The sequence below is a fragment of the Pseudopodoces humilis genome, chromosome 20, assembly GCF_049639895.1.
Source record: "Pseudopodoces humilis isolate 2021_Gansu_Grassland_sample_001 chromosome 20, ASM4963989v1, whole genome shotgun sequence".
Classification (NCBI taxonomy): Eukaryota; Metazoa; Chordata; class Aves; order Passeriformes; family Paridae; genus Pseudopodoces; species Pseudopodoces humilis.
The window spans coordinates 12210842-12224566 of NC_142219.1; the positions used below are offsets into that span (position 1 = coordinate 12210842).

Consider the following 13725-nt stretch of genomic DNA (forward strand, 5'->3'; position numbering starts at 1 on the left):
GGCTTGGGGTGCCCAGTGGTACTGGGGGATCCAGGGACATTGGATGGGGTCCCTGATGGCACTTGGGGGTATCCATGGGTTTGGCAAGGGGGCCCCAATAGCACTGGGGGTACACTGGGGCTTTGGGGGGGGTCCCTCAGTATATTACAGCACCCATGGGTGGAGATCCTTTGGTGCAGGAAGCATCCAGCATGTGGGGCAGGGCAGACCCATGGGTGGCACCAGCCTGGGGGTCACACCAAGCACCCCCAGTACTGCCCTCCCCACCCCGAGAGGGGCCCAGGCTTTAGCATATTAAATATTTAATTGGCAGCAAAGGCACCAGCTGGGCTCATCAGGAGCAATTAAGGCCCCTCTACAGCCTGCCCAGCCCCCCCCAGCATCACCATCCTGGGGACCCACCGCAGGATGGGGGGCTCCCTTCTTCCCCTCTCTGCTCTCAATCCCCCAGGGCACCCCAAAATGGGATGGGGGAGAGAGCTGGGAGCCAGAGGGAGCAGAACCCCCTGGCCCTTCCCCAGCAGGGCCAGGGCACGGGCGGGGAGTCCGGGGCCCCCCAATCACTGCAGGGGGGAGATCTTCAGGGGAATCATTATCCGTGATTCCATGGTCCGGATCAGCGGGACTGCGGAAGGAAAGGAGAGAGAGGTGAGGGCAGGGGGTCCCCAGCACAGGCAGGGGGTCCCCAAAGCGGGTGGGGGTCCCACTCACCAGTGTAATAAACATTCTCATCCCAGCCCCTCTTCCTCCAGGCCGCATTCCTCGTCTCCTCCCGGGACTGCAGATTCCTGTAGGCTGTGGGGAGAGGATGGGGCTGGCACCCTGAGCCCCCCAGCCCAGCCCCCAGGCCGGGGGTCCCCCAGGGGTGACTGCCCTTACCCCAGAGGTGATGCACCACGTAGAGCTCCCCGATCTGGGAGAAGAACCCCCCGACTGCCTCCTGGTTCTCCTGGCGGTACTTAATGGCCCGAGCCCTGCACGAAGCAGGGGACGCATGGGGGGCCTGCCCCCCCAGGGGTCCCCCCTTCTCCAGAGGAAGCTTTTCCCACCTTGGATCCCTCCATGCTGGGAAACCAGTGGCTTACCAGTTGTTGCCCCACTCGATCATGGTCCCTGGCTGGAAACAGGGGGGTAAAACCAGTCAGAACCCCCCTGCTCACCTGGCTTGGAGTCTCCTCATCCAGGAAGGAGGAATTTGGGGGGCTTCCCCCCAAAAACCTGGGGTATATCAGCCTGAAGACCCCCATGAGGCACAGGCTGATCCCCACCTTCAGCTTGTAGGTCCTCAGCTCGTAGATGTTTGGTCCCTGGCGGGGCTGGGGCTCATTCCAGAAGCTGAATTCCAGGAGCAGCTGGTTCCTGCGGGACAGCAGCATCCGGCTCCTCTCCTTGCGGAAGTCCAGGTACTCCTGGGGACAGCCCCAGCCGGGGGTTTCGGGGTGGGGGCGAGGCGGGCCGGGGGTGTCGGGCACAGGGGTCTCGCCCCCACCCCGGTGGTGGTACCTTGTTCTGCCTGAGCTTGTTCATGCAGTCCATGAGCGCCGGGTACCCGCCCGAGAAGCGCCACAGGTGCACTACAAAGAGGGTTTTGGGGTGGGGAAGGGGAGCAGCACCCCAAAATCCCACCAAAATCTCTGCCTTTGGCAGCAGAGGCACAAATGTCCGCCGCATTCCAGGAGCTGCTGCCTGCCCTCACCTGCCTGGTCCTGCTCGCCGTACCACGTGTTCCAGTTGCCCACCAGGTCACAGGGGTAGTCAGGGTCTGAGTGGAGCTTGGGCAGCACCTCCTCTCTGTGGGGGCACAGAAAGGGGCAGTGGGGTGGGTGGCAGCACCCCAAAACCCTCCCGGTGCCCCTCTTTGCTCTCCCAGGGTTTGCCCAAACAGGATCTGGTGCAGCCTGGGGGATGCACCCGTTTCACAGGGAGGGAAACTGAGGCACAGATCAGGGACACTGATTCACTCAGGAGCTCTGCACAAGCTCTCCCACCCCTCTCATTCCAGAACAGCACCCCAACATCCCGCTGGGGTGCTGGGAAGCCCCCTCAGAGTGCTCACGTCAGCTTGTTGTAGGCTTCCAGGCATTCCGGCTTCACATTGTGAACTGCAGGGACAGGAGAGAGGGGCTGGGAAGGGGAGAAGGATCCGGGAATGGGGGTTCCAATGGGTGAGGGGCACACCCCATCCGTGCCTGCCTTCTTCCTGGCAGCAGCACTCACACTGGATCTTGTAGAGGTTGCTGGTCTCCTTCTTGGAGAGGAGGTTGGAATGCGCGTCCTTGCGGGGATCCACCTTGTGCACGAAGAGGGAGCGGAACCAGCTTCTCTCGGCCTCCCTGGAGTACCCCCTGTGGGACAGCGGGGCAGGGAGACACTGGGAATGACCAGGAATGACCAGGCTGGATGGCAAAACAGGATCCAGAGGCCCCACTGCCAGTCCTGGGGACAGCTGCCTCCGTTGTCCGGCTCCCAGGGAGCCCCTCTCCCAGGGACTTCATTGGGTTCCACTCAGTTCATACCGGGAGCCCTGTCCCAGTTCTGGGCTGGCTCTGTCCCCTGGTCCAGTCTGTCCCCCTGAATCCAGAGGGGTTTTGGCCATGCTGCCCAACAGAGCAAGGACACAGGTGTGGGGGTGTGGGACAAGGGGGGCAGCCCCCATGGGAGCCCCCTCAGCCCCAATGGCCACTGCGGTGACGGTGACCCGGGCAAGGGGACATGGGGCAATGGGGGCACCCCCGCACAGGATCCCCAACCCAGGGGCTGCCCCGGTGCCCCTTCCACGGGCAAGGGGACATGGGGCGATGGGAGCAGCCCCCCAGCGTGTCCCCCCCAGCCCCGGGGGTGGGTCCGGTGCCCCGGAGAAGGTCGGGCTCCCCCCCCAGCGCAGTGGCGGGGGGGGAATGGGGCCCCTCGGCTCCGGCTGCGGCCAGACCTTTGTCCCCAGCGAGGCAACGACCGTGGGGCCACTCTGGGGGCCGCCCCCGGGCTCCGGGAGGGCCGCGGGGTCCGGGAGGGCTCAGGGGGCTCGGGGGCGGGAGGTGCGGGGTCCCCACCCGGGGGAATGCGGGGAGCGGGGGGATGCGGGGGCCGGAGGGGATGGAGGGTCCAGGGGGGGATCAGGATAGCGGGGTGTGGATGTCCCAACCCGGGAGAAGCAGGGTCCGGAGTCCGGGGAGGATGCGGGGTCCGGGGGGAAGATCGGGAAGCCCAGGGGAGCGGGGTGCGGCGGTCCCCTCCCGGAGCGATATGGGGAGCGGGGAGGATGCGGGGGACAGAGTGGGGATCGGGGGTCTCCGAAGAGGGGATACGGGGGTCCCGGCCCGGGGGGATGCGCAGTCCGGGAGGAATGTGGGGTCCGGGGGTGAAATGGGAGGGCTCAGAGGAGCGGGGTGCGGGGGTCCCCGCCCGGGGGATGCGACGAGCGGGCGAGATCTGGGCCTCAAGGGCTGAGCGGTGGGGGTCTCCGCCCCGGGGAATGCGGGGAGCAGGGGGGATGCGGGGTCCGGGGGAAGGATGCGGGGTGTCCCCTGCGGGGGAGGTGCGGGGTGTACGCAGGGACCGGGGAGGATGGGGGAGCCGGGGTTGCCGGGGGGGCCCTCGGGGGGGGGGTTCCAGGGGTCCCCGCCCGGGGGTCCCCCACTCACCGCGCGCCCCGCGGGGCCGCGCCCGCGCCCCCGCCCCGCAGCCGCCGCAGCGCCGCGCTCCCGCCGCGCGCTCCCGCCGCCATCTTCCGCACAGGGACGGGGCCGCGCGCGGCGCGGGCCCACCGGGCCCCCCCCCCTCGGCCCGGCCCCGCCCCCTCAGAAGGTGGCCTGCAGCAGCGTGATTCTGATTGGCCGCCCGCCCACACCTTCGAGCGCCCGGCCACGCCCACCCGCCCCCGCCCACCGCCACCGCGACGCCTCATTGGACAGCGGCGCGGGGGCGGTGCCCGCGGGCCCGGCGGCGCTCGAAAGCCAATCAGAAGAGGCGGCTGGAGAGGCCGGTGGCTGATTGGTCCCGCTGGTCCCTCGCTCCGGCGGGTGCTGCGGCGCAGCTCCAGGGGGGCGGGGCTTCTTCGGGCTCCTCCCTGAGGGGCGGGGCCAGAATGGGTGGGGCCGCTCAACCGAGGGGCGCGGCCGGGGCGCGGCCGGGTCTCACCTGCGGGCGCGGGCTCGGGTGGTCCCCGCGGCCCCTCCGGAGTGTCCCCGGCCCTGGGGGGACATCCCCGCGCCGGGAGCTCCTCGTGGGCTGGGGGTACCTGAGGGAGGGCACAGGGAGCGCTGCTCCGCCCGGACCCGCGGCGTCCCCAGAGCCGCCCCTGCCCCATTGTCTCTTCTCTCTGCCCCAGAGACCCCCCATTAGGCCGATAGCCCCCCCCCTCTGCCCCACAGCCCCCCCATTTTGCCGCGTAACCCCCTCCCACATCTCAGTCCCCCCGCTCTGCCCCATAACCCCCCTCAGCACACAGATCTACAACAATCACCCCAGTACTTGCCCCCCTCATGTTTCCCCCTATCCAGCAGCCGTTCTAAATTCTCCCCATCGCGCACTCCCCCCCAGATCTCACCTCGGTGTGGGGCAGTGGGGGAACTGGGGGGCAGCAAGGAGGGGGCACGGGTGGGCCCCCGAGCCCTTCACCTGGGGAGTGCGTGGGCAATGGGGGCGAGGGAGGATCCGCACCCCGGGGTTCCCGGAGTGTCTGCTGGGAGAGGGAGCGGGTGGAGCTGGGAAAGGGGGAGAAAACAGGAGTTAAAGGGTTAACTGACCCCAAGACCCCGCCCAACGCTCTGTGACCCCTCACAAACCCTCTGTGACCCCCTCCCCGGATTCCTCAAACCCTCTCTCTCCCTCCCCAAACTGTCCAACCTCCTCCTGCCGCCTGGGATCCCCCAAACCCCTCGAATCCCCGGCCCTCTTTGTTCCCTCCCCGTGGGCCCAGGTTCCCGGTGCCCCCCGTTCCCCGCTCACCCGGGCAGGGGCGATGCCCCCCGGCGCAGGGCGCAGACCCAGGCGTGCAGCTCCTCGGCGGTCTCAGCCCCCAGGCAGTACGTCCGCATCCCGGGATGTTCAGCCTGGGAACGGGGGATCCTTGGTAGACGAGGCTCAGGTGTCCGGGTCCCGTCCCTCCCCGCCAGGGCACCCCCGGATCCGGGGATCCAGGGAGCCGGGGCTGACCGTGAAGAGGAACTGGGGGGCTCGGGGGGCGCGGGGGGCGGGGGGCAGGACGCGGATCTCGTAGCCCGGCAGGGGGAGGCCGCCCCGCACTTGCTGCTCGCTGCTGTCTGGGGGGCAGAGGAGGGTCACCATGGAGGGCACCAGAGGCCCCATCTGCACCCCGAGATCTCCAGTCCCATCGCGGGGATGCCGGGGACCTCTTCTGAGTCCCATCGGAAGCCCCCAAACCTTCTTGGGCCCCCCAGACCTTAGAACCCCACCAAGGACCTCTTCAAGCCCCCGGGGACCTCCAGTGCCTCAGAGACCCCCGATCCTGCCAGAATCCCTGATCCATCCAGAGACCCTCAATCCCCGGGGGATCCCTGACCGCCCCAGGGACCTCCAACACCCCAGGGACCCCCCCAGTCCCCCAGGATTCCTGGTTCTCCAAGCACTGCCCAACATCCCAGGAACCCTGACCCCCCCGGGGACACCCCGGGATCACTGACCTGACACCCCAGGGACGCTAGGTCACACAAGCCCCCTCACCCTCAGGTCCCCACGCCCTCCGGGTGTCTCCAGACGCCCTTGCCCTCCCTCACCCCGGTAGTAGTAGAGGCAGAGATCCACCAGTACAAACCAGCGGCGCTTCCAGAGCCGCAGCCCCGAGCTGTCCTGAGAAGCGGAGGGGGGGGACGGGGGCTGAGCCCCCGCAGCCCATCCCCCCACGGGACCCTCTGCTGCCCCAGACCCCTCAATCCCTCCCGATCCCCCCCAACCTCCTCACCCCCACAGGACTCCCTGCCATGCCCCCCAAACCCCATAACCCCCCCAGCACCCTCTTCCATCCAGACCCCATAACCGCCCCACACTGTCCGGTCCGACCAAGTGTCTCTGATCTTCCCAAACCCCATAACCCTCCCTCACCACCCACTGAACCCCCCCTCCCCCCATTTCCCTCTGATTTCCCCCCCAATCCCCATATCCACCCCCATGACCCCCTGACACTCCAGACCCTCCCAACCCTCCAGCCCCTCCCCACCGCCCCAGATCCCTCCAAAACCCACAAACCTCCCGGAATCCCACACCTCAAACCCAGCACAGCCCCTGAGCCCCCTCGCCAGCCCTCCCCGCGCCCCCTGCCTCACCTGCTTGTGCAGCCAGCCCTGCATGGCGGGGGGCGTGCGGGGGTCCCTCCGCAGCGCCTGCTCCCCCTTCCCAAAGGCGTGGACCCTCGGCACGGGCCGGCAGGGCTGGGCAGGGGGTGTCACCCACGGCGGGGCGCCAAGGAAAGGCCCCCCAGCACCCCTGCAGCCCCTCCAGGCCTCCCACCCCAATTTATCTTTGTACCCCACAATGCCCCCGCAGCTGCCCAGAGCTCCCCCCTTGTGCCCCATAAGTCCCTATGGGGTCTTGGGCTCCCCCGTACACCCCAGTGCTCCACATGCCCCCCTCGAGCTTCCTCGGGTGCCCAGAGTTCCCCAGCCCTCCGTCCCCAACCCCTACAACCCCCTCCCATAGCCCCCCAGTTTCCCCCTAATGTCCCCCACCCCCTTCGCCCACCTGGGTGCGGGGGCCAGCGGGGGCGGGGTCCCGGCGGGCAGGGTCATCGCTTTCTGCCATGGGGGGTCCTGCGGGGGCAGCGGGGGATCCCCGTCAATGTCCCCATTGTCCCCGCGGGGACAGAGGCGCCGTTCTTCCCTCTGCGGGGGCGGGGGCCTCTCCCGGACGCCTGGGTCCCCCCGGGGGTGTCGGGGAGGTTCTCGGCTCCCTCTGGTCCCTTCCCCCTCCTGCTCCTGCTGGATTCAGGTCCGCCCCGCCCCCCTGTGCTGGTCCCGGTTTCTGTTCCAGTAACCCTGAACTGGTCTCAGTTCTTATCCCAGTAACTCCGAACTAGTCCCAGTCTCCGTCTCGTTATCCCGGTGAAGGTCCCAGTTTCCGTCCCGGCATCCCTCAACCCCTCCGCCCTAATTCTCACCCCGTAGTCCCCGTGCTGGTCCCAGTTCCCGTCCCAGTAACCCTGAACTGATCCCAGTCCCTCCCGTTATTCCCGTGCTGGTCCCAGTTCCCGTCCCAGTAACCCTGAACTGATCCCAGTCCCTCCCGTTATTCCCGTGCTGGTCCCAGTTCCCGTCCCAGTTACCCCGAAGTGATCCCAGTCCTTCCCGTTATTCCCGTGCTGAGCTCCGTTTCCGTCCCAGGAACTCTGAGCGGGTCCCAGTTTCTGTTTCGTTCCCCCGTGCTCGTCCCAGCTCTCAGCCCGCTACCCCACACCGATCCGGGTCGTGGTCCCGTCCCCTTGCTCTGGTGGCGGGTCCCAATCCCGGTCCCATCATCCCAGCGGCGATCCCAGTTCCGATACCGCAGCTGGTTCTGCTCCCAGTCCCGTCCCGTGTCCCGGTATTGGAGCCAGTCCGGTCCCGTTGCCCCGCGCTGGTCCCAGTTCCAGTCCCAATCCCAGTCCCAGTCCCAGTCCCAGTCCCGGTCCTGCCCCGTGTCCCCGCCCGCCCCGGGCTCTGGTCCCAGTTTCTGCCCCCACCCACGAGTCAGGACAGCCGGGTCCCCCCGGGACCGCGCGGGTCCTGGCAGCCACCGAGGGGACAGCACCGCGTGTCCCGTGTCACCCGGGGAACCCCGTCCTGCGGGGACACCCACGGCGCTGCGGACACCCGCGACACGGGGTCACCCCAAGGACCTCACGGACCCACAAACCCCGCACATCTCAGGGATCCCTGACACCCCACGGACTCCTGACCCTTCATGGATCCCAGACATCCCGGGGACCCCCCACAGACCCTGGACACTCCACTGACCCCGGGGGTCCCGGACACCCCACGGACCCCTGACACCTCACGGGCACCGGACACACCAGGATCCCCTGAACCCTCCCGGCCTCCCGTGTCCCCATGTCCTGACGTCCTCTTGTCCCCCGTGTCCCCATGTCCTGATGTCCCCCTGTCCCCCTGTCCCTGTGTCCCCCTGTCCTCCTGTCCCCGTGTCCCCCTGTCCCCGTGTCCCCCTGTCCCCGTGTTCCCATGTCCCCGTGTCTCCGTGTCTCCGTGTCCCCCTGTCCCCGTGTCCCCCTGTCCCCGTGTCCCCGTGGCCCCGTGTCCCCCTGTCCCCCTGTCCCCCGTGTCCCCGTGTCCCCGTGTCCCCCGTGTCCCCGTGCCCCCGTGTCCCCCTGTCCCCGTGTCCCCGTGTCCCCCTGTCCCCCTGTCCCCCTGTCCCCGTGTCCCCCTGTCCCCGTGTCCCAGTGTCCCCCTGTCCCCGTGTCCCCACTCCAGGTCCCGGTGCCCGCCCCTCCCACGCTCTCACCTGCAGTGCGCTCCGCCCGCCACCAGGGGGCGACACCGTCACGCCCTATGGCCTCCTCACACCTCGCCTCATGGCCCCGCCTCACCCCGCTCCTTCTCTTGAGTGACGTCCTCTCTACCCAATCACAGTTGCTTATGCTCCCGCCTCTCCAACACAGCTCTTTCTATTGGCTGCGAGGCGCTGCGGGGGCGGGAGCACCTCGAGGAGCGGCCAATGGCGCGGCGGGGGGGCGGGGCCAGGCCGCCATGGCGCCGCCGCCGCGCTGACCGCGCCGCGCCGCCATGGCCGGGGCCATCGCGTCCCGCATGAGCTTCAGCTCCCTCAAGCGCAAGCAGCCCAAGACCTTCACCGTGCGCATCGCCACCATGGACGCCGAGATGGAGTTCAGCTGCGAGGTGACGGCCCGCGTGGGCGCGGGGCACGGGGGTCCCGCTGAGGGGGGACGGGCCCCCCAAAACACCCCCACACTCCCTGAGGGGCCCGGACCCCCCTCCCGGACCCCCCGAACCTCCGGCGGTGCCCGGGGCCTGCCCTGGGCCAGCAGCGGCACAGTCTTGTTTTGGTTATAAATCAGCGTTATCCTGGTGGGATTCGGTGTGATTTTGGTTATAATTGTACATTATTCTGGTTATAATTCGGCTTTTCTTTGGTTGCAATTCACCTTTGCTTTGGTTATGAATCGGTGTAATTTGGCTTTTGTTTGGTGATAACTTGGCTTTGTGTTGGTTGTAATTCAGTGTTATTGTGTGTATAATTCTGTTGTATCCTGGTTATAGTTTGGCTTTATTTTGGTTATAATTAATCCTTATTATGTATGTAATTCAGCATTGTTTTAGTCATAAATAGGCCTTTTTTTCTGGATATAATTTGGCTTTATCCTGGGTATAATTTGGCATTATTCTGGTTATAATTCAGTTTATACTTTGGTTATAATTCAGCTTTATTCTGGCAGTAATTAATCTTCAGGTGTAATTTAGCTTTATTTGGGTTATAATTTGGCTTCCTTCTGGTTATAATTCAGTTCCATTCTGGGTACAATTTGGCATTATTCTGGTCATAATTCATCCTATACTTTGGCTATAATTCAGCTTCGTTCTGGGTATAATTCTCTTTTAGACTGGTTATAATTCAGCTTTATTCCCATTACACTCCAGCTTCATTTGGGCTCTTATCCAGTGCTACCCTGCCATCCCAGCCCAAGCCACCACTACACTGTGGCTGTCACAGGGCTTGAGGAATCTCAGTGTCAAGGCTTGAATCCACAGGAATCCAACTCCCAAGTGCTCCACCAATACCCAAGGACAGAATTTTGGCATTTTCCTGAGCTCTTAGCTCACCATGAGGTTGAGGGATGCTCCAGGGGGTTGGGTCTGGCTTTTCTGTGATAATTTCCCTTTTTGGGGCCCTTGGAACTTGTAAAACCTTCTCCCAGGGCGTTGCTGCCAAACCCTGGGATCTGCTCGGCTTTTTCAGCTGATCCAGAGGGGTTGGCCACACAAACATTGAAACCCCACTCCAACCTCTTCATTTAATAGTTTATATTTCCTGACCCAAGCCCTGATGGAATCCCAGTGCCCGGCAGCTGAGGGGTGTTTGTTGTCACTGATTTCCTTGCTCTGGAAATCTCCTCTCAGCCCTGAAGAACTTCCTGCTTTTCCTAGGGATTAAGGATTTGCTCTTAGGCAGCTGTGTGAGCTTCCCACTTCCAGCAGAGTGTGAAAGTCCTGGCTCTGTTTTTCCTGGTTTCCCGAGGCTGCAGCAAAAACTGATGATGGAAAGCAAATAATTCTTCATTTCAGTGGTGTGGCCGGGTGTCTTTTCCCACTGGGATCAGGGGGGTTTGTGCAGTGGTGAGGCAGCACTCCCGTGGGATTTGACTGTGGCATTGGTGAATCTCCAGCTGACTTTTCCAGGAGGTTCCTGCCAAAAGAACTTGTTGCTACAGAGAAATTTCTGCAGCTGGAAGGAGCTCAGGAGCTGTGAGTGTGGCCCTGCTGGGGGCTCCTGGGTTGTGTTTGAGCTGGTGCTGGGGGGATGCAGAGGGAATTCAGGCCTCACCCTTCAGCACAGAATATTGGAGCAGGAGAGGGGGATGGATGGGTGCAGGTGGGTGATGGGGCTGTTTCACACCTTGCAGGTGAGGAGTGAGCTTTTCATGGAATCACAGAATGGTTTAGGTGGGAAGGGACCTTAAAGCTCATCCCGTTCCATCCCCTGCCCTGGGCAGGGGATCTTCCACTGTCCCAGGCTGATCCAGGCCTCCTCCAACCTGGCCTTGGGCACTGCCAGGGATCCAGGGGCAGCCCCAGCTGCTCTGGGCACCCTGTGCCAGGGCCTGCCCACCCTGCCAGGGAACAATTCCTGCCCAATATCCCATCCAGCCCTGCCCTCTGGCAGTGGGAGCCATTCCCTGTGTCCTGTCCCTCCATCCCTTGTCCCACATCCCTCTCCAGCTCTCCTGGAGCTCCTTTAGGCCCTGGAAGGGGCTCTGAGGCTCTGAGGTCTCCTCTCCAGGTGAGCACCCCCAGCTCTCCCAGCCTGGCTCCAGAGCAGAGGGGCTCCAGCCCTTGGAGCATCTCTGTGGCCTCCTGGGCTTGCTCCAAGCCCAGGGCAGCCCAGTTTGAGGTGTGAGTTTTATCCAAGCTCTGTCTGAGCAGTCCAGTTCCCTGGCTGGATCTCTCTCCCTGTTTTTGTGTCACACTTGTGAGGCTCTGGGGAAAGCTCCTTGTTTTGCTGACTCTGCAAAAACATCCGTGGACAGAGGGATCAGACACATCTTGAGTCACTGGGGTTGGGAAGGTGGCCCAGGGAAGGGCTTGGCTTGCTCTACACCCACAATGAGTCCTGGAGCCAGGGGTGGAGTCTCTGCCCTCCTGAGAGCCAGTGGGGTGGGAGAGTCGATTTTTGGGAAAGACTGTGCTCCTCCCTGAAGGAATCCAGCAGCTATCCCAAGGTTTGCCAGGAGAACAGCAATCAGCACTGTTTACTCAGCTATCTCTGTGCTTTGAGGTGTCTTTGGCCAGGAAGGAGAGCTGCTGACTCCAGCAGGAGGCTGGGAGAGGGAAATCTGCCTCACAAACACTTGAGAGGATCAGTGGATGGAGGTACAGTGGAAATCCTGCAGTTTGGGGATTCTCAAGATGTGTTTTTGTGGCCTGCGAGTGGCACCTTGTGCTGACAGGGACAGAGCTGCTGATCTGTTGGATGTCTGGAGTTGGTCTTTTGTGATCCCTGGGGGTTCCTCCCAGCTCAGGATATTCCATGATTCCATGACCCAGCTGTAGCTGCTGGAGACTCTCTTTCTCAGTGTTAATTTTTCAGTCTGCTCCCTAGAAATCCCCAGCTGTGCATTTTAAGGGATTAAACCTGCTTTGCATCTGTTTATTCTGCAGTTGATGTCTCTAAATTGAGCCTAAATCTAAAATAATTCCTAGAAATGAAATCTTAATCTTTCTAACACAGTGATGGAGATTAATAATCACTGTTGGGGTTTCACTTTAAAGACTTTAAATTTGTTCGGGGAAATCTTGGAGGCACGAAGCGAGTGTCTTCCTTTTGTTACTTCCATCTTGGAGGTTTGAGCTGTACCTAATTAATTGATAACATCTGGAGGAAGGGTAGACATTTGCATAGCTCTTGAATCCCTGTGCTAAAGCAGCCCCAGCTGCCTCACCTTCCTGAGAACCTTGACAACCATGTGGAAGCCTCTTCCCTGTGAGGGTGGGCAGGCCCTGGCACAGGGTGCCCAGATAAGCTGTGGCTGCTCCTGGATCCCTGGCAGTGCCCAAGGCCAGGCTGGATGGGACTTGGAACTACCTGGAATGGCAAGGTAGACTAAGTTCCCTTCTAACCCAAACCATTCCATGAGTTATTCAATAATGAAAACCCCATGGTATTTTTGAGTCTGCACCCAAAGCACTGTTTATCCCACATCTCTGGTGGGATGGCAGAGCTGTGTGCAGCTGGTGTCAGGTTGGTCTCACCCTCTCCCATGTGTAGATTTTTCCCTCTCAGAACCAAGTTCCCTGGCTGATGGGAGAATCCCTCCATCTTTCCTTTGGCCTCGTGGGTGTCTTTGCCAGTTTCTTTCTCATGCAGTGCTCAGCCCCATTAGTGTCTCTTCATCTCAGAGGCATGGCCGCTTTCTGAAGGGTGTGTTTTTCACTTTCTGTTGTGTTTCTGATCTTGGACTTGAATCCTGCAGGGATGGTCACTCCATCAAGGTGCAGCTCACTGCCCAGCTGCTTCCCAACCTTAATCCTTTGGCATCTTAAAAATGAACAGGAAAAGCTTCACAGCCAGCCTGGAGAAACAGCTTAAGTGTTCAAGCAGCGAGAAGAGGCAGGTTTGTGCTGATGTATTTGCTCGTCTAAACATGCATCCTGTTATTGCTTCAGTGCTTAAGCTGTTCCTCACTGTCCAGAGGATAATCCTGGTTGGAAGAGAGCTTTATTTTAGCCCAGTGCCCCACTCGGTGCAGAGCCAGTTGGATGTAAAGCCCTTGTAAGTAGAAGAGTCCTGATTTCGGCCACATGCAGCTGAGTGCTGTCCCTTTGTCACCAGACACAGGGACTTGTGTAGCTGAGCTGCAAAGTTCATCCCCTGGAACAGGAACAACCGAGGATTTGGTGGTGGAAATCTGGGTGGAAATGAGTTTTTGAGGAAGAGCTGGTGCGGTAAATCTGAGCTGAGTTTTGAGCCGTGTCCAGTCACTGCACCAAAATAAAAAGGCAGGAGGAGGAAATCAGGGAGCAGAATGCCCTTGGCTTCCTTCTGCATTGCAGGGTACTTGGAAGAGGGTTATAAAGATCCATACATTCCCAGTTTCAGGCAGCAGCTGGTGGTGCTGGTAGGGGCAGTGACCTCTTGATGCTGCAAAGTTTCTGTGAGCATGCACAAATTTAACAGGAAAAGACCAGTCTGTGTGCAGGAACAGTGATTTTAAAAAGCTGAGATAAATAATCCCCCTCAGCTACAACATGATCCCAAATAAATTCTTGGGATACCAGCTGTCAAGTCAGTGTTTGGTTCCTCCATGTGCCCTTGTGTCCTGATCTTTTGCCAGCACTCAGGAGCATGTGCTGCTCACTTTCAATCTGAGACACAGCAGGTAATGGCTGTTTCCTCACTCATATCTTGGAGGGGTTTGTGCCCCAAAACCTCAGAATTTCTGATTCACACCAGTGACATTTGGGAGTTAATGTTTTAGAGATGTCTTGCTTGGTGCAGTTCATTTTCCTGGGCATGAGTTGGACTTGATGATCTTAAAGGTCTCTT

General features: G+C 61.8%; 3 protein-coding genes across 6 annotated transcripts in view; 1 reads left to right on the top strand and 2 right to left on the bottom strand.

Annotated features, from left to right (window-relative positions):
* Window positions 1-285: 285 nt before the first annotated feature.
* NIPSNAP1 (nipsnap homolog 1) lies at window positions 286-3739 on the bottom strand. Its single transcript, XM_005524623.3, has 10 exons — window positions 3642-3739; window positions 2218-2345; window positions 2057-2102; window positions 1697-1791; window positions 1504-1574; window positions 1269-1409; window positions 1086-1117; window positions 880-974; window positions 712-795; window positions 286-625 (listed from the first exon to the last, which is right to left on the bottom strand). The coding sequence occupies exons 1-10, from the start codon at window positions 3722-3724 to the stop codon at window positions 561-563; spliced, it is 840 nt and encodes a 279-aa protein (XP_005524680.2). The 5' UTR covers window positions 3725-3739; the 3' UTR covers window positions 286-560.
* A 58-nt stretch (window positions 3740-3797) lies between these two features.
* On the bottom strand, window positions 3798-7581 carry LOC102113681 (uncharacterized). The gene is made up of 10 exons (XM_088065191.1): window positions 7496-7581; window positions 6697-6764; window positions 6282-6386; window positions 5736-5808; window positions 5155-5257; window positions 4948-5051; window positions 4547-4703; window positions 4138-4237; window positions 3872-4066; window positions 3798-3809 (listed from the first exon to the last, which is right to left on the bottom strand). The coding sequence occupies exons 2-10, from the start codon at window positions 6754-6756 to the stop codon at window positions 3798-3800; spliced, it is 909 nt and encodes a 302-aa protein (XP_087921317.1). The 5' UTR covers window positions 6757-6764; window positions 7496-7581.
* Window positions 7582-8690: 1109 nt separating this feature from the next.
* NF2 (NF2, moesin-ezrin-radixin like (MERLIN) tumor suppressor) overlaps window positions 8691-13725 on the top strand; it is a 46123-nt gene continuing 41088 nt past the window's right edge. For 2 of the 4 annotated variants that reach the window (XM_005524517.3, XM_005524518.3), the window contains exon 1: window positions 8691-8843. In XM_005524517.3, coding sequence (XP_005524574.1) covers window positions 8730-8843 — 114 coding nt within the window. In that variant the 5' untranslated portion in view covers window positions 8691-8729. Of the gene's footprint in view, window positions 8844-12652; window positions 12794-13725 lie in introns of those variants that run through there. The other 2 variants (XM_088064882.1, XM_014253929.2) reach the window with 2 other exon arrangements.